The 20,996-nt window shown below is 36.1% G+C and overlaps 1 protein-coding gene across 2 annotated transcripts in view; it reads right to left on the reverse strand.

The window, feature by feature from the left end:
- The window catches only part of LOC150105523 (late secretory pathway protein AVL9 homolog), a 415,642-nt gene that overhangs the window by 323,087 nt on the left and 71,559 nt on the right, over nucleotides 1-20,996 (reverse strand). For both annotated transcript variants that reach the window (XM_090394870.1, XM_090394871.1), the window contains exon 4: nucleotides 6,445-6,565. In XM_090394870.1, the coding sequence (XP_090250996.1) occupies nucleotides 6,445-6,565 (121 nt within the window). The remainder of the gene's footprint in view (nucleotides 1-6,444; nucleotides 6,566-20,996) is intronic.

Here is a 20,996-nt window from a genome sequence, read left to right on the forward strand (position 1 = left end):
ACAAATTTATTTTATATGTTGTGTATGTAACAATATATATAAATTGTTAATACAATATACAAAAAGAAAACTTAGTTTTCACATAAGTAGCATAGTGAAACACTAAATACACAGGCCCAGAGGAAGAACCTGTAAAAGTTAGGTGAAAATATATATGTATATAAAACCCCTAAAAATTAACATCTTTACTCAGTGCTGATGGTAATAAAGTGACAGAAGCAAAAGAAATAGTTGAGTCACTAAGTGATCACTTTGCTAGGGTGTATCATCCAGGTGGAGATTTTGAAGTTACTGATGTGAGAACTTAGGTAGATGAACTTGAGGTACTCAACGCTGAAAAAATATCAATGTGAATATAGCAGTAGAACTGGATGGTAATCCATCCAGTTCTACTGCTATTATTCACATTGATATTTTTCACCTTTACGTCAGTAATGTCAGTTTGTGCACTATGAGAATGTACAAGAGAATTAGTAGTGCCTCTGATAAAAGCTCTGGTAAGGTTCCAAGTAAGGAAAGAAGGTAAGATAGTTCCCTTACATAAAATGGCTCCAAGACAGAAGTAGCAAATTATAGACCAATTAGTAGATCTGGAGTAGTGGTTATCAGAAAAGATGGTTAAAGTTAAAATTCAGGAATGGACAGATAGGAATATAATACTATATAGGGATCAACACAGCCTTATATAAGGTAGGTCTTGCATTAGTAATTTATTCTTATTTTATCCAGTTCTGTTCTCAATCAAGTGAGAGCGGAATTGGATAAAGAAAATGGCACTGTGATTTTGTTGGACTTTTGCAAAGGCATTTGACAGAATACTATTACATAAGATGGACCAAATGGGAATGAACATCAGACTGGTGGCATGGATAAGAGGGTGGTGTATAGTGAAGTTGAATGAGGGTGACCAGGGGAGAGCATGAAGACTCTGTACTTGGGCCACTACTCTTTAATTTATATATTAATGATATAGCAGAAGATTTAAGGGAAGGGGGAGCAGCTTCAGATGTTTGTTGACAATGCAAAGCTGAGGTTGGAAATAGCTAATAAAGGTGATGTAGATTCCTGCGGGATGATTTAAATAAATTGGCAGTATGGGTAAAGGACAATTATTATCAATTTGTTTCTTAACAGACCAGTAAGTGACTTTCTTCAGTAATTTAAGAACTTTATTCATTTGTGTATTAGCAGGACCACGAGCTGTGCTGTACATAGAACAAACTTAAACCTTCACATTTAATGCCACTCAGAATATATGGAGCACCAAAAATTCACAAACAAGATACACTCCTATGACCAATTGTTGATAGTATAAACAGTCCTACATCTAAACAACTGGCTAAATGACTAAGTCCCCCCCCCCCATAGGTAATTCTTCCTCAATTATAAAAAAAATTCTGCTCACCTAAAAAGTACAGTAGAATTCAGTTATAACGAATTCCACAGGACCACATACAGGGTGTTCGGGATAAATTTGACATATTTATAATTAATTATATTTTTCCGTAAGTTACATGTATTAACACACACTTCTCTTCATTTAAAAGTTTGGACCCTTCTTCATTCATATACAAGATGTCAGAAAGGATGGATAGCTGGAACCCACCTGAATCATGGAAGAGAATAACTTGTATCATGATGATTCGTGCCCGCCATCAAAATAAGGATATTACGACTGCTGCCCAATGCTCCCTGAATACAGTAAAAACAATCAGGCATGAACTAGAGACTTGCAATGGTGACTACGGGGATGTAGCAAGAAGAAAGATCCCTAGCAGACGATCTGATTGCGTTCGTACAGCAGAATTCCTCGCAAATCTGCAGGAACAGGTGTTGAAGAACCCTGGCATTGGAATTCGGGCTTTGTTCGTGGAGTTGCTAACTGTAGTCAAGCCCTGGATAACAAGGGTAGCCAATGGTAGGCCGTATGTATGGCAGCAGGATTCGGCCCCTTGCCACACCTCTGGGAAAAGTCAAAAATGGTTGTCTGAAAATTTCTACGACTTCACCAGTCCAAATGTTTGGCCTCCAAACTCCCCAGACCTTAACCCCATGGATTATTTTGTATGGGGCGCAGTTGAAAAAGACACCAATCGCACTTCCAGTAATACAAAAGCCCAGTTAATGGATAAAATTAAAACAGTTTTTGCGGCCCTTCCCAGGGAGACTGTAGCATCAGCTTGTTCGAGGTTCCGAAGCAGAATTGAAGCTGTGATCGATGCTAATGGTGGTTATTTTGAGTAAATCTTGTTGATAGTATTGTAATTAACTCTGCCTGTAATGTTTTTTTGTCAATTCATTAAATTTAATAGATACAAAGAAGATTTTCTTTTTCCTTACGAAACTGTCAAATTTATCCCGAACACCCTGTATATTTGTTTGTAATAACCGTTATTCGTTATATCCAAGAAGGTCATAATTTGAGCGAATTAAAAATGTTTTCAGATTTTTCTCAGCATAGGTATATTGGGTAACATAAATACATATGTGCATACATACATATAAAGAACAAAAATTTATTTTTAAAACTTCACATTTTTACATAAAAAATCATCAAGCATGCTTTGCTTTGCACAAGATGCATATTTCATACGTTTGAAATTGTTCCTTATACCACTAAGATGCTTGAATGTGTCGTCTGAATTTACAGATTGCGATTCCATAAATCACACCAGGTAACGATTTTCTCATCATTGCTATTTTCTTCCTCAGAGTCACTACTACTATTATCTTCTTCTGGTGTGTGAGAGATTTGTTTTAAGATGTCAGCGTCTGTCGGTATACCCGAAGTTGCAACGCCATTATCAATGTCTATAAAATTATCAATCTCTGCGCACGTTTCAAAATTGTTCAAGTTTCACTGATAATGCTGATAATGGTAAGTTATCCTCTTCGCCTTCTTCAGATTCGCACTCGTATTCCGCAAGACCGGCTTTCTTAAAACAGTTTTGTATCGTAGACGATGACACCAAATTCCAAGCATCACTCATTAAAAGTATTGCATGAAGTACACTGATCTTCGAGTTGTAAGCATAAGCATTTTCCGTGGATTTTTCTCCACGTTCTATCAGTTCCAAGACTAACAGATGACGAAAATGGGATTTAAAACATCTAATTACACCTTGATCATGTGGTTGCAAGACAGATGTCACATTCGGTGGCAAAAAAACAAGTTTTATGTTTGTTAAATTAGCCACTACAGGATGGGCAGGACAGTTGTCTATCAATAACAAAATTTTCAGGTTTTCACTGTGAAGATTTTTATCCCACTTGCAAATTTCATTTTCGAAAATTGAAGATGTCATCCAGGCCTTCTTATTCACTGTATAATCAACGGGAAGTTTCTTTATGTTTTTAAAGCATCTAGGCTTTGCCGATTTTCCAATTACAAGAAGCTTTCTTTCATTGTTACCGGTCATGTTCGCACAAACTAAAACTGTTGAGTCTATTTTTGATAAGTTTTCTGCCAATGCACTTTTCGTTTTTAAATTGAAAAGTTTTATCAAGCGTTAAATTATAAAAAAAACCTGCTTCATCTGCATTATAAATGTTGTTGTATCCATACCTTCATTCGATGTCCGGCCATACATTCTTGATCCAGTCAGAAACAACGTTTTTGTCAATTGACAACGCCTCGCCACTTACTTTGCGTAGACAATATTGTTTCTGTTCTTAAAGTGATCAATCCACCCATTGTTGCATTTAAAATCGCTAAAACCAAGTTGAACAGCAAATTTTTCGGCTTGAACTTTCAAAATTGGTCTGCTAATACGCTAATAGGTAAGCCAGCGGTTCTTTGCACTTTAAACCACGAAAGAAGTGCCTCGTCAACATCACTTTTATTATACTTTTTAAGTTTTTTACACTTCGATAAATTGTTTTCAAAAGCTTTCAGAGTCAACTCGCAATTCTTCCAAATTGTTGATATTGTAGATGGGGACAAACCATACTTCTTTGCTACTGTCAGATTTGATTGGCCACTTTCTACCTCCCGTATAATTTCTACTTTTTCAGAAACCGATAAAATTTTCCGTTTGACTCCCGACATTTTTCCACAACCAGAAAATGCGTACGTACGAAATGTCAGTAAAGGAACGACTAACATGTATTATTCCTTCGTTATTCCCGTGAAACAAATTCATAATAAACATGAAATACATGCATTAAATCAAATGTAATTCAAATATACCTTCAAAATTATTCGTTATAAACGTGAATTCGCTGTAACCAAGTTCTACTGTATATTTAAAAAACAGTTTAAAAAGTTCAGATATAATAATTAGTTTTAATATTACTTCACTATTGATTGGCCACTTTCTACCTCCCGTATAATTTCTACTTTTTCAGAAACCGATAAAATTTTCCGTTTGACTCCCGACATTTTTCCACAACCAGAAAATGCGTACGTACGAAATGTCAGTAAAGGAACGACTAACATGTATTATTCCTTCGTTATTCCCGTGAAACAAATTCATAATAAACATGAAATACATGCATTAAATCAAATGTAATTCAAATATACCTTCAAAATTATTCGTTATAAACGTGAATTCGCTGTAACCAAGTTCTACTGTATATTTAAAAAACAGTTTAAAAAGTTCAGATATAATAATTAGTTTTAATATTACTTCACCTATTCACTAATGTAACATTAACTAAGACTCCTAATTTGTTCAAGTCACATTTTCCTCTAGACATATGCTGCTTGGAAAGAAGTCAACAGACACTCCTTATGGGCAAGTTACAATGTGCTAAGTGTTCGTAGTTGGCATAAATTAGAGGAACATGATGCTCCCAAGTCAGTGCAACTGCGTCTGGGTGAAACTAAATGGCTGTGAGAAGAGAACTGAAGGGGGTTTGAAAGAGGCATTGTGATAGGATGCCATGTTGCAGGCCTATCTGTTCAGCAAACCATTGACAAACTGGGCCATCCAAAGTCAAAAATCAATGATACCATACTGAGATGGAAGCACAGGAGTCAAACTACGTGCTACCTACAATGAATAACCAACCACATTCACCAAAATTGACAATAGGATACTAAGAAGGATAATAAGTAAAAAACTGCCATTTGTCAGCTGACACTTTGAATGCAGAATTCTGGGCATTGACTGGAACATGAATCTGCAAAAACACATTCAGAACCAAGGCTCACAACATGGGAGATTCCATTGTAGGACTGCAATATGCAAGTCCCACATTATTCAAACCAACATGCAGCATTATCTTCAGTGGTGCAAAAAGTGTGTACAATAGGATGTGGAAGCTTAGAAAGCTATGTTATGAAGAGACAAATCACAATACACCCTCTACTGAGCATATGGATGTCCAGTGAATGTCTCTTACCAAAGTGCATAACCCGACTATGAAATTTGGAGGTGTGATGGCATGGTCCTGTTTTTCCTGTTTGCCTCAGATCTCTGTGGTTTTTCTACCTTTTTTTTTTATTCTTTATATCTTTTTCTATTTATAGAAAACCAACACATACTGGAGGATATCTGCACCATCATTCAACTCAATAATATGATATCCTATAAACACTAACAGAGCCAGAGAGTTATCTGTTCTGGTGATATTGCTCTTACCACTGAAGTTGCCTATCTTTGCTACACTTTTTTTTTAGCCAATGGCTATAATTCCCAATAAATAGAAAAAATACAAAATACCTCACTCAAATCCCCTCCCTCATCTAACACACTAGAGATCACAGCAAAATTTAATATCCCATATATTCACAGCACATAAAAAATGATATCAGCTCCTTGCCACATTTAAACCATATATCAAATTGGCAACCCTCATCCATTCACCTAAGGACAAACTCTCTCCATTATCTCATCCAGGAGTTTATGAAGTGCTTGTGACCTGGCTTACTATGGACAGACAGAAAGATCTGTTGACATCACTTCAGAGGACATAAAAAATACATTCGACATCATGCCTTGGATATCACTTCACACAGCATCAGATGGAGAAAAACAGAAGTGTTATACATAAGTCATTATAAATCAGAAACTGTTTTTGGAATCAGAAGCAGCTTTAAAACATTTCTCGAACCTCAACAAGAATGGCTATATCAATTTCCCCAAATTCTGAGAAACAGTCATTTTAAGATGAAATTAATACTTGTTAATACTCACTTTATTCAACAATAGATGACTTCAATTAATACTTTAGTTCTTGTCTGTTACAATTTTAAACTGTTTCCACAATTACTAATTGTTGCTGTTTGCATACTGTGATTAATTGTTCTTCATGCTCTGAAGATGTTGGGTATAATACTAGTAAAATAGCAGCAAATATGTAAACAAATATTAATTACTTTCTTATTATTCTTGTGTTGTGAATTAAACCATTAAATAAACTAAACATGAACTGCATAAGCCTTTCTTTCTATTATAATATATCACTTTTAACATTATCTGAATAGTTAAATTAACTTACCCTGTTCATAATTGTGAGCACCATCAGGTAATGCCAAGGATGGAAGATGTTTCCATGGCTCAGGTAGCTCATTGCTATTAAATAATTCACCAGCGACTAAAGAGGGAAATGCATATTCCACCTGAAATACAGAATTTGTTTAAAATGACAATAAGTTAATTACTAGGAAATTTAATTCAAAGAAGCCAAGCTACATGGTTGTGTCAATGACATGACACAACAATGTAGCTTGGCTTCTTAGAAACCTAATTAATGCTTCAGGCCACTGTCGATCATGTTCCTCCTGATGATCAATCTCCTGAAGCACAGTTCCAAACCTTAGTATCTTTGCATTTCTCTGCATTTATGCACATTCTTTCGATCTCTGCATCAACAGCAAAATGAAGATCCCCTGTTAATTCACATTAACAAATATGTTTATTGAACAAATAAGTCAAAAGTCCAAAAAATTAATATCGAACATAAAAAAACATTACCACTCATTCATCCAAGTCTATTTAATTCTTCCAGAAGGGAGTTAATATCAGTATTACTCCTTATAATTCTTTCGATCTTTACATCAACAGCAAACCGAAAATCCCCTATTAATTCACATGAACAAACATGTTTATTGAACAAATAAGTCAAAAGCCCAAAAATTAATATTGAACAATTAATATATTATAACTTATTTGTTCAATATTTTTTTCCATTAAAAAAAAAAACTTTTTTTTTTTTAAGGGAATGAAAGAATTAAACACACGATTCCAACATTCCATCTGCCAGTTAGAGATAAAATGTTGGATGAAATTTATGGTCAAACTGGAAGACCTGTTAATATATGTATTGAACATTCACAGTACACAACTTGCAATTTCTGCTGATAAATATTTCTTCATCAGTTTCAAAGTACTGATGATATCTTGCCATTTCCACTACACATTAAAACTAGGTAAGGTCTGGTTGACCACACCTTAGACAGCTGACACAGAATCAAATGAAGAACAACTATGCTTAATGCAGCAAATCTAAAAAAAAAAAAAAAATACAAACATTTACATAAATACAGACTTTAAATTTGCCATAAAAAACAATTTCTACAATCCACGAGATTTGCTTACAGTCAAATTATCCCACTTATTTTTTGTCTTGTTTACATGATGACAATTCTCATACTATATATCCCATATGATGTCGCTGCAAAAGAGATGAAATTCTTTCAGTGTGTTGTGCTGTTTTCAGTCCATTAAGCTTTAACATGAGTAATAAGTCTCTCAAGGTTGTTCCAATGTAACACAACCTGTTTCAATACAACATGCAAGAGCACATTTCCCACTCTTGGAAAAGTGATAAATATCCATCATTATTTTATATGAACCAGACAAAGTCTGAATATGAAAACTTGAGAATTCAATGTTTGTGCATGTACACAGTTGAAGTGTCAAATGCCCATTCATTTTTTTAGCTTTATTAATACTTTAAGGATTTCAGTGGTTTGACTGAAGAATCAAATTATTGACTCTCACTAAAAAATTATATTTTTCCTTATATGAAAATTCTAACTTGTGTGTAAATTATAATTAATATAAATATAATTAACAGATATGAACAAAACAATGTGGATTTCTATGTATGCATACCATTTCATTCAATGGTATGCACCCAACACCAACATTTAAAATATACTATCAGTGGACAACAATGTGGCCACCCATTATGGATTCAACATGATACAGCCAGCAAAGGTCGGTCGACTGGTAAGGCCTCCGCTACTAATGGCTTCATGCAAAAAGTTAAGCAAGTTTGAATGCGGTTAGTAGTTGGAAGGGAAGGTTCAATCATTTGATGCTGTTGGCACACTCTCCCTCGATGAGTCTTTGGACTCCCTGGTGGTGTCACATAATAATAATAAGACTTGAATGGGTGATATAGAACTGACAGCAATATATTAAGTGCGACCTCTTACCCACATCCATTAGTGTGTATATATATATATAAAAAGCCAACACACTATGGAAAGAAGTTAATTGGCTTTTCATACATACTAATAGATGTGACTAAGAGGTCATCATCAAATTCCTGTCATGTACCCTCAAGGGGTGTACAGGATATGACAGTACTACATGAAAAAAAATTCACATCATTACTAACATCCTATCTACAATTTTCCTCCAAATTAGTCTGTTACTTGTCAAGACTCCAACATTATCAGATCTTATATTTCTATCGTCTAAGGCACTTTGTACGGTATCAATCCACCTATATCTTGGTCTTCCTCTGAGTCGTTTTCCTGCCAACCTGGCAGAGAACAATTGTTTTGCTAATCTTTCTTTGCCCATTCTGTTTAAGTGACCATACCACCTAAGATTAGCTCTACTAACGCATTCCTGGATGCTAACAATGTCAGGTTCTTTCCTAATATCCTCATTTTTAATATGATATTGCCATTGATGCCATCTGTTCATGCCTCTAATCTTTCTCAGGACTCTCATATCTGCGGTCTCTAGTCGTTGGTCAAATGTTTTACTTCTGACCCAGCTCTCAGATCCATAAGTTAAAACTGGTTTGAACACTGTCTTGTATACAGCTAATTTAGTGTTCCTACTAATTTCTCTCTTATTCCATGTGAATTTATTTAATTGACTTCCCATCATACCAGCTTTGCAGATTCAGTTATCTATTTCTATATTTAATTTACCATCTTCACTAAAAATTGTGCCTAAGTAGCTGAAATATTTTATATGTTCCACAGGTTCTCCATTCACAACACAGTTGACATTTTCAACGATTCTACCTATTTTCATTGTCTTTGTCTTTTTATTGCTGACCTTCATACCATATCTATTACAACAGTTATTCAATTTAGTCAGAGAATCTTGCAGACTTGTAGCGGATTTATTTAGAAGTATAACATCGTCCACATAAAGCAAAGAGCTGACATTAACATCTCCAATGTTGATATCATGTTTAATACCACTTTCCTTCATAATGTGATCCATATAGATAATGAATAAAAGAGGGAATAATGTACATCCTTGTCTCACACCAGATTTAACATTAAACCATCATCCTGTACTTCCTTCAATTCTAACTGTTGACTTACAACTCAAATAAAGAATAAGTATTGCTTGATATAATGCCTCATTGACACCATATAACTGAAGCGTATTGAATAGCTTCTCTCTTGGCAACTTGTCATATGCCTTTTCCAAATCAACAAAACTTAAATACAGATCTCTGTTATATTCCCATGCTTTCTCGACTATTTATCGTAAAGTGAAGATCTGATCCTGACAGCCTCTATTTGGCCTGAATCCAGCTTGTTCTTCACCAAGCTTTTCTTCCACAATTCTTCTCAACCGTTTCTCAAGTATACTTGCATAGATCTTGCCAGGAACACTCAGTAGGGAAATACCTCTGTAATTCTCACATTCAGTTTTATTTCCCTTTTTATATATGGGTACTATGAGAGCTCTACTCCAATCATCGGGAATTCGTCCCTCTGTCCAGGCTTTCTGAACTATGCAGTGCAGCCACTGTAAGACTCTTATACCACCATACTTCAGCATTTCTGGTCGAATATCATCTACTCCTGCTGCCTTTCCACATTTCAAGCCTTTGATGGCTTTTTCTACTTCAAGTATGGATATGTATTCCTGACTGCAAGCTGGTCAGTGTTTTTTACCACTGTGCTGTCATCACTGCTTGTTTCATTTAGCAGTTTTTCAAAGTAATTACTCCATACTTCAAGGATATCTTTTTCTCCCGTTTTCATCTCGCCTTTATCATCTCTAACGTCTTTTACAGCACTCTTTCCTCCATTCCTAAGCTTCTTCAACAACCACCAGAATATTTTGCCACCTTCTTGATATTTATTTTCTATATTCTTGCCAAAGTCCACCCATGACTTTTGTTTAGCTAGTTTTACACAGTGTTTAGCATTCTTGCATTTGTCTCTGTATTCTCTAAGAGCACAAGCTGACTTATTTGCCAGGAACTTTTGATATGCTTTCTTCTTTTCCTTCACTGCCTCTTTAACTTCCTGTGTCCACCATGGAGTTCTAATTTTTCTATCCTTGCAGGCAACTTCACCACATCCCTCTCTAGATGAATCAATCAGGGCTTTTTTCAAGGCTTGCCACTGAATCTCCAAGGTTTCATTCCTGTTCTCAAACTCTTTCATTTTTTCTTCAATAATCTTTGTGTATTTTAGTCTACAGTTCACATCTGAGAGCTGCTCAACTTTTATTCCCTTTAAAACTTTCTTACATGTTATTCTTTTCAATATGAAATTCAATTTTATCCTGCTCAAGTTTAAATAGTGATCACTTCCAATTTCAAATCCTCTGTACACTCTGGTGTCCTGCACCAAATAGAAAACATCACTATCAACAATAACATAGTCAATGAGACTTTTCTTATTCCTTGCCTCTTCTCTCCATGTGAATTTGTGCACATTTTTATGTTGGAACATGGTGTTAGTAATAACCTGTCCATGTCCCGAGCAGAAATCCAACAGATATTTGCCATTATTATTAGCTTTGCTCTTTTCTCCAAATTTTCCCAAAATATTTTCGTATATCTCACAATCATTTCACTCTACTATTTAGATCCCCAACAAGGACCAACTTTTCCTTCTTCATTGTGTCAGTTGCTTTTTCTAAAGCCTCAAAAATTCCTCCACTTCTACCTTAGTAGAACCTTCTGTGAGACCATAGGCACAAATAAGTCTCACTGTCCAGTTCCCCATTCTCATATTTGCCCACATTACTCTACTTGAGACTGGCTGCCATTCAAGAAGATTTGCCTCGTATTTTGTGTTGAATACTATGGCTACTACTTTTCCTTGATTGTCATTGCCTGAATATAACATTTTGTATTTATTGCTCAGAAAGATCTCACCAGTTTTTATCTTTTTTGTTTCAGTCACCCCTATTATGTCGATCTGGTACTAATCTAATTCCTCAGCTAACTCCATTTCTTTCCATTCAGGCTTCTTATGTTGATAGTACAGATCTTTAACTCTGGTGATGTTGAGTTGGGGTGTGTTTTCAGATTTGTTCCAGTAGCTGACTTTTTGCTGTTCGCTCTGGTTCCCTGGCGAAAACAACGGGGGCCTTGTTTAACCGTGCGACACCCCAGCCGGCATGAAATTTTGGCATGTTTTACCATCATTTTTTATTTTGGTTTAACCAATAAGAATACAATTTGGTTGGCTAAATCCCAAATTGCCAGTCCATCCTCGTTCGTTCAGTATCCAAGTATATACCCAACAGGGTGCACCGCGAGAAGGTGAGGATTGGCCCTTAAGTCAGAAGCCCTGGTCGGTTCTCCGCATTCCTTTAAAGGCTATGTGGAGGTCTCCTCTCAGTTATACAGCTTTGACCCTTAAGCACCCCGTGACTAAGAGGTTGCACTTCATAATGCTGTGAATTCTATATTACCCATTAAAGTCTTATAATGTTAGAGATGGATACATATATATCAAATGCTTTCTTCCCATTCCCACAATCAACAGAGAAATATCTCCTTTGGATTATGCTCAAATTTAAAATGAGTAACAATTATAATAACAATTATATTTTATAATGTAGACATAACAGTATCAGTCAGAAAATAAATGTCAGCATTTTTATTGTGAATGTTCACTATTAAGTAAAGATTCATAGAAGTGGTTTTATAAAACAATATATCTGAATACTTATTTTAAATTTTGATTACTGATTGCCAGCCTGGTTGGCCAAGTGGATAACATATTTACTCATCACACAACAAGCTGCTGGTTTACAACCTGACAGGAAAATGGATCTTTATGACTGTCTTTAGACAGGCGATGAATTTTGTTGCTCTCTCTCTCTCTCTCTTTCTGTGTGTGTGTGTGTGTGTGTGTGTGTGTGTGTGTGTGTGTGTGTGTGTGTGTGTGTGTGTGTGTGTGTGTGTGTGTGTGTGTGTGTGATAGAGAGAGAGAGAGAGTGAGTGAAATCATCACAACTATGCTTACTGGAGTCCTGAAGTGGTTTGAAAAAGTTTTGTCTTTACAGAAGCTTTCTGATTGTGTAAAAAAAAAAAAAAAATACAGAAAAATATATAAAATTAATTTTAAAAAAATAATTTAGCCAACCTCGGTACTATAAGTGTAAAACCTTTCACAGGTGGTAATCACATATTCTTTAAAACTTTTTTTAAAAAGGTATGAGTCATTTTAATTCAAAATTTTGTTCACTGTTTATTCATATTGATAGCCAGAAAAAACAAAAAGCTTACAAGTTCTACAGGAGAGACCAGTCCATTTACCAAATGTGGAAGAAAAACTTTACATGTACTGTACTTCACCAAAAATATCATGTCTACAGGAGCTAATATATGTATCATTTACTCTAAATCACTAGCTGAAATATTTATCTCCCTTGCCTCAAAATCCTTTTATCATATATATGGTTAATTAGGAAATAAATAGCTTAAGTCTTTCCTAAGTTGCAGTATAACACTTCACTAATGAACTTTTCTTGGACAGTACTGAATTCGCCCCCCTCCCCACACACACAATCTAATGATTTTTTTTTTTCATTGTTGCCTGAAAAATAAAAGAAATATTCAGATACCAATTTAAAGCTTCATACAAGAAAAACTGAGTATACACTGATCAAAATAAGATTCTATAAGAAAAATGTTTTAGTTTTTTTTTTTGAAGCATCAGCCATAATAGTTGTTCTCCTCTTGTTCACTAAAATTATTTGCATAATCATTTCTTTGTTGTTATCCTTCACATTCCCAAGCCAATAGCAACACTGCACTAAATAATCTTGTCTACCACCAGTCACACTACACTGTTTCAAAATCACAGCCACTATTTTCTCCTTCCAGCTCCACTTAATGTATACACAATTCCTCTGTTATCATTAAAAGCATCCTTCACTTCCTACTATCATAAAAAAAAACATCATACCCCTCCATCTCTATTCCTATCAAGCATATCCTCCAACTATGTTTTATTATACTGATAATTTTTCAGGCAAATCAACTTCATGCAACAATTTCATCTCCTTAATTTCTGACATCCATGGCATTTCATTCAATGGTATCCACCAACCACCGACATTTAAAATATACTACCAGTAGACAACAACAATTAAGAATGACTGCTATACACTATTTATAAAATGAATCCAAAAGAAAGAAAGTACTCAGCAAGAAGCCAATAAGGTTCACAAGCCACAAGAAATATTAACAAATTTTAAAAAAAAGTAAGTAAGTAAGTAAAACACACACACACATACAAAAAACAGTCCCAAAACAATACATGGGTTCAATACAATGGAAACAACACAACTTCGCCATGGGATCCTTAGGGGGTCTCACGCCAGTCCCAGGCCTGGATAAAGGAGGAGGGTCGGTCAGATGAGTGTCGATGCTCTGACCGTAAAGAAAAAACACGATTGTTATCTGATGCTTCTCGTAGACAGGCTTATACATTGGTTATGCATTACTAAATCACTTAAGGAATTGAACAACGTAGATACGAATATAAATTAAATTACACTTTAATAAATATTTCCAATATTTCGGCAACATCACATTGCCATTTTCAAAAGTAACTTACAAAAAGGCACGTGCACATAGGCACTACAACACAGTAACTGACAATGAAGAGATGAAGCTATTGTTCTCCTAGAAGTCCTGATGGTGCCCTCTAGGCAGGCTAAGTAGGTGTTCTTGGCCGTTGGGCTGAAGGTCTGCTGATGTAAGCCTCCCAAATCTGAGGCAGTTACATACAACCAAATTTGTTGAGGTTTGGAGAGTTTCTTAGGACTGAGGCTGATTCCATAAATAGTCTTTTAAATTTGTATTTGCTACAGTGTATTACTGTAGCTTTCTTCCACCGTATTCTGTGGCGTGTATCCAGAGCATGGTCTGCAAGACTAGAATGACTGTACTTGTGAAAACGGATGTAGTCCTTGTATTCAGAATTTCTGATATTCGCTGTCCTGCCTGTTTGGCCAAAGTAAGACAGTTTACAACTGCAAGGGACCTGATATACACCAGATAGGTCTAGGGGAAGTGGTTGGTCTTTGGTGGAGCAGATAAGGGATGCCAATTTTCTGTAAGGCCTGTAACAGGAGGTTAGGTCATATTTTTTTAAAATTTTTGTAATTTTTTCTGAGGTGCCTCGGATGTAGGGAATGGTGATGGATTTGGAGTAATCCTTGTTGTGGAGGGGGGGCTGTGGTTTGTAGGTTTTAATTTTTTTTGGGGGGGGGGGTAGCCATTGGCTGAGAAAGTGTTGAGGATGTGATTTAGTTCAGTGTTTAGGGCCATGTCGTTAGAACAGATTAGTTTAGCCCTGTTGTATAGTGTTTTCACCACTCCATATTGTTGTGAGGGGGGGGGGGGGGCTGTTGGTGAATATATCTGCCTGTATGGGTGGGTTTTCTATAAACTGAGAAAACCAAGGTTCCATCAGGCTGGCAGGTGACTAGTGTGTCTAGGAAAGGGAGGCTGTTGTTTTCCTTTTTTTTCCAGGGTGAACTTGATTCTAGAGTGTTGGTTGTTTAAGTGTGTTAAGGAGAGGAGCATTTCAGAGCCATGTGGCCAAATAGCGAACACATCATCAACGTAGCGAAGTCATATGGTTGGTTTTTGTGGGGAAGAAGCTAAGGCTTTTTCTTCAAAGGTCTCATAAAGAAATTGGCCAAGGGTGAGGAGAGTGGTGAACCCATGGCTATCCCCTCTATTTATTTGTAGAATTTTCCCTGCGAAAAGAAATAGCCTGAGTTCATTGTGAACTGAAATAGGGCTGAGATATCAGGAGAAAATTTAGCTTGGATTAGCTCTAAAGTTTCTTTGAGTGGGACATTTGTGAATAAGGAGGAGACGTCAAAGCTGACCATTATGTCAGTAAGTTGGAGTGTAAAGTTTTCTATGCTGGCTTTGAAGTGGGCTGAGTTTTTTTATGTGTGATGGTGTGTTGCCAGTATAGCGTGAGAGCTCTTTGGCCAAATGTTTAGCTAATTTGTATGTGGAGGAATCAATGCCATCCACTATGGGACGTAATGGCACAATTTCTTTATGTATTTTTGGGAGTCCGTAAATACAGGGGGGGTATAGAGTTAAATGGCTTTAATCTGTTGGTAACTTCTACAGGCCAAGAAGTGACTTTCTTAAGGAGCCTGTGAAGTTTTCTAATTTGTGAGTTGGTGGGATTGTATTCGATATGGAGGTAAGTAGCCCGATCTAACAGAAGAGCATTAAGCTTACCTTTGTAGTCCTTTTGCATTTCCCTTATCCGCTTTGGTGATAATTAATTCTTTATTATTCCTCATTTCCTGTAGAGCTTTATATTCCTTGTTGGATATGTTGGTTTTTGGTGGTCTTGCTTTGGAGAGGACACAAGCTACATCCAGTCTTACACTGTTGGCGATTTGATGTGGAAGGTGGCCCCCATCCCCCCTTTCCACAACAAGGATTACTCTAAATCCATCACCATTCCCTACATCCGAGGCACCTTGGAAAAAATTACCAAAATTTTAAAAAAACATGACCTGACCTCCTGTTACAGGCTTACAGAAAATTGGCATCCCTTATCTGCTCCACCAAAGACCAACCACTTCCCCTAGACCTACCTGGTGTATACCAGGACCCTTGCAGTTGTAAACTGTCTTACTTTGCCAAACAGGCAGGACAGCGAATATCAGAAATTCTGAATACAAGGACTACATCCGTTTTCACAAGTACAGTCATTCTAGTCTTGCAGACCATGCTCTGGATACACGCCACAGAATACGGTGGAAGAAAGCTACAGTAATACACTGTAGCAAATACAAATTTAAAAGACTATTTATGGAATCAGCCTCAGTCCTAAGAAACTCTCCAAACCTCAACAAATTTGGTTGTATGCAACTGCCTCAGATTTGGGAGGCTTACATCAGCAGACCTTCAGCCCAACGGCCAAGAACACCTACTTAGCCTGCCTAGAGGGCACCATCAGGACTTCTAGGAGAACAATAGCTTCATCTCTTCATTGTCAGTTACTGTGTTGTAGTGCCTATGTGCACGTGCCTTTTTGTAAGTTACTTTTGAAAATGGCAACATGACGTTGCCAAAATATCGGAAATATTTATTAACGTGTAATTTAATTTATATTTGTATCTACGTTGTTCAATTCCTTAAGTGATTTAGTAATGTTATCTGATGCCTATACAATCAACAGCTACACCATGCAGGCTTGGGCGTCGCCTGGATAAACAGGGCTGCGATACCAATCGAGCGATTGGGGTTGGATCGAAAAGTGGGATACCGAAAGGAAACAGAAACTAACAGAACTGCTATCAGTAGGAACGTGGAATGTGCGGACACTCTGGATGCCGTGAAAATTAGGACTACTTTGTGAGGAAATTAAGAGATATCGGTGGGATATACTAGGATTGGCAGAGATGAGATGGACATCATCTGGAAAGATCAATGGATGCGAAGTAATATGGTCAGGACATGACACCATGCACGAAGCAGGAGTTGGCTTCCTTCTTAGCAAAAGAGCTCGAGAGGCGCTGTTAGGCTACAAACCAGTTAATGAACGAATCATAGTAGCAAGATTTCAGGCAAAGCCATTCAAACATATCAATAGCCCAGATATATGCACCCACATCTGACAGCACAGATGAGGATATTGACTTATTCCACAAAGTTCTGACAGAGACAATACAAACAATACCAAAGCAAGATGTGCTAATTATTGAAGGAGATTGGAATGTCAAAGTTGGAATAGATAATGATGGTTGGGAAAGAGTCATGGGAAAATATGGTTTCGGAGAAAGAAATGAACGAGGTGAAAAATTGTTAGAATTTGCTGTGGACCACGAGATGATCTGCAACACAAGATTCCAACAAAAGAGTGTAGAAAATGGACGTGCCGATCAAATGATGGGAAAACCAAAAACATGATTGGTATGATTATGATTAAATGAAGATGGATAACATCAGTACAGCAATGTCGAACTTTTCAAGGAGTGGATATAGACTCGGACCATAGTTTAGTGATTGCAAACATCAAGTTGAAATTAAAAAAAAGAAATATAAACCCCAACATCAGAATAGAAGAGCTACAGCATGAATAAGTGAAGCAGAAATAGGAAGAAGGTACAGAACAGTGTTAGAAGAGAAACTTAAAAGTGGAGAAAGAAAAAAACTCGAATTTAAGAGTGAAAAGAGTAATGAAGGCGATAGAAGATGCAGTTGAAGAAACGGTACCAGAAGAAGAGAAGATCAAGAAGAAATGGATTACACAAGAAACACTGAAGTTAGTACAGGAGAAAAATGTTGAAGATAAGAAGGGATACATCAGAACAAATAGAAGAGCAATATAGAAGAAAGTGTAATGAGGTGAAAAAAGCAGTCAGAATAGATAAGATGAAATGGTTAGAAGCCCAATTCAACAATACAGAACAGTAATATGAAGAGCATAAAACAAGGGAGGTATACAAAATGATCAGAACCATTAATAGAAAGTGGCAACCAAAACAGACCACTATTAAAGATGAAAAAGACAAAGTATTGATGAATAAAGAAAAAATTGTATAGCGGTGTACAAGATACTGTAGTGAGTTATAAAGAAAAACTAGATTCAGATAGCATTGGGAAACTGACTGAAGAATTGAAGCAGATATCACCACCAGGTAATGAGCATGATATGGACATTTTAAGAGGAGAGGTAGAAAAAGCAATAGGATGGCTAAAACACAACAAGAGTCCTGGTAATGATAACATTACTGGAGAAATTATTAAATATGGTGGTGAAAGTATGGTTACAGAAATGCATCAACTATGTAATATGGTATGGAAAGAAGGGAAAATGCCAGAGGAGTGGGTGAAATCAATATTAGTAACATTATACAAGAAAGGAAATAAGCTAGAATGTAAAAATAATAGAAGAATTGCCTTGATAATTCACCTTGGTAAAGTGATGATGATCATATTGACAAAAAGATTGAGAACACAATTGGAAGCATACCTTGCAGACGAGCAAGCAGGATTTAGGAAGGATAGAACTACAATTCAATTGATTTTGACAATGAGGTTAATAGCAGAGAAAGCTAGGAGAAAAAAACAAAAACATATATACTTGCTCTGTTGATTGATTTTCAGAAAGCATTTGACAGTATTGACCAGAAAGTGACATTGGCAGTTCTGGAATCCTATGGAATTGATAAAAAAAACTAATAGCTATATTAAAAGATGTTTATCAGAATGCAGTTGCAGCAGTTAGAATAGGTGATGATTTGGGGAAATAGTTTAAAACAAGCAGAGGTACTAGACAGGAAGACCCAATATCACCAAGCATTTTCATCACACATTTAGAAAGAGTAATGGACAAATTGAAGGAAGATACCAAAGGAATATCTCTACATGGAATGAGAATTAACAATCTGAGATTTGCAGATGACATTGTTATTATTGAAAAAGACGAAAGAGAACTACAAAAAACACTAAAACTGTTAAATGAGGAAGGGAAGAGATATGGACTTGTTATGAGCTTGGAAAAAACAAAGACAATGGTATTTGGTGAGAAGAACATGAAACAAAAGATACAAGTGGATGGAACTGATATAGAAAATGTAGAACAATTCACATATTTGGGAAGTAAACTGACATATGACTTGGACTGTAAAAAAAGAAATAAAGATCAGGATTGCAAAAGGAAGAACAAATCTGATGGCCATGGATAACATCTGGAAAAGTAAAGTGATCAGTCTGCAAACAAAAATAAGAGTACTGGAAAACATGCATCTTCAGCGGTGTACTGTACGGATCTGAAACATGGGGTAATAAATAAGGAATCAAGAAAAAGAATTTTGGCATTAGAAAGAACTTGTTACAGGAAGATTCTAAGAATAGGATGGGTATAGAAAATCACCAATGAAGAGCTCTATCAGAAGATACAATCAAAACAGAATCTAATGCAGAAGATCATAAAACGGAAGCAGCAATTATTTGGACACATCTGTAGAATGAATGAGGACCGGAAGATAAAGACATTTATGTTTGGTATTTTGGATGGTTTAAACAGAAGAGGCAGACCATACAGAGAATGGATAGACGATATAAAAGACTGGTGTGGAATGTGTGTACAAAAACTGCGACACTATGCACTGGACAAAGAAAGGTGGAAGAAGATAGTGAAACAGGTATCAGAAATCAATGGGCAGTGAGCCCATGGTTCGTGATGATTATGATGAAAACAATACATGAAAAAACTACCTATTCACAACTAATCTATCAAAATACAAATCACTGAAAAACTACAATTAAACCAAGCTTGAGCTTGGTTCAATTGTTTCAATTATATTAAAAGGAAAGTTTTAATTATACAAATTTTTAATGGAAATTGTGCAATTAAAACATTTATTATATACATGTATTCACAAGAATATAGTAATTTTATTACTGCAAAAATATATGTAAACCAGAAACTAACTGGTAATCATCAGTGCATCAGCTGGCCTGTTGGCTGAGTGGTTAGCATATCCACTCTCCAGCCAAAAGACTGCAGGCTCGAATCCCACCATGGGCATGGATGTTTGTGATTGTCTGAAAATACTAGTGGTGTTGGTGGGCAGTAGATGGCGTTGGTGTAGCTGATGATGGCAATTGCGGTTTGTTGTTGGTGATAGGTGCCCTCCCTCGAGAGTCTTTGGACTCCTTGGAGGTGTTCATGTAACAAAATATAAATAAAAAATCTGTAAGATTCAGAAGAGTGAATCGTTCAGCACCAATACTGATTACTAAGCTGAGAAAGATGGAATTAAAATTTAACGTTTCTTTTTTTTTTTACTTTCCATTGCAGTTGAAACTTAGCTTTTGAATAGTCATACTAGATTCCTTGACTGACTGTAATAGATTTGCTCTTTGCCTATTAATCTCTGCTTTTCACAGTATTACACCACAATGATAAATAATAATAATAATAATAAAGATTTTAAATGGCTAATGCTTCACTGGATTTCAAACCAGCATCCTTAGAGCACAACTACTTGTTATGATACATAAGCAACAATGAGTATATGAAACAATATTCAAATTGTAATAGACAAAAGACCTAAAATCGTAATTTGGTAATAAAATATCTTCTCTAACACTGTACAAATAAGTTTTTTCAGAGCTATTGGATTCATTTTAAGATGACTGTCTCTGAAATTTCTGGCAGATTAATCTGTCAAAAATTAAATTATGTATTAATCTGCAAGAGAAGGATTGCAGTTTGAACAATGTCAAACCACACTTCTATCTCACTTCCACCCTGGAGTGCAAATATCTTCTCAGTGCATGTTGGTTTCCTACAAATAGAAAAAGACAGTGAACCCTCTGAAAAACATGTGATAGTAGTCAATCACATCTAGGTTGAAGTGTGGTCAAAATGCAGTGTAGGTGTTATATTTCTTTAGTCTTAAGTCATCTTTTCAGATGTATCACAGATATATGGGACAGGAATAGTAGTGCTTTCACCTTGTGTGTGTTGAGAGGGAGAGGACATGCAGCATTTTTATCTATTTTGTAGGAGGCTGCCAAAAAGTGCAGTTAAG

The sequence above is a fragment of the Typopeltis vanoorti genome, chromosome 6 (assembly GCF_054136105.1).
Source record: "Typopeltis vanoorti isolate ZY-2024b chromosome 6, IOZ_Tvanoo_1.0, whole genome shotgun sequence".
Classification (NCBI taxonomy): domain Eukaryota; kingdom Metazoa; phylum Arthropoda; class Arachnida; order Uropygi; family Thelyphonidae; genus Typopeltis; species Typopeltis vanoorti.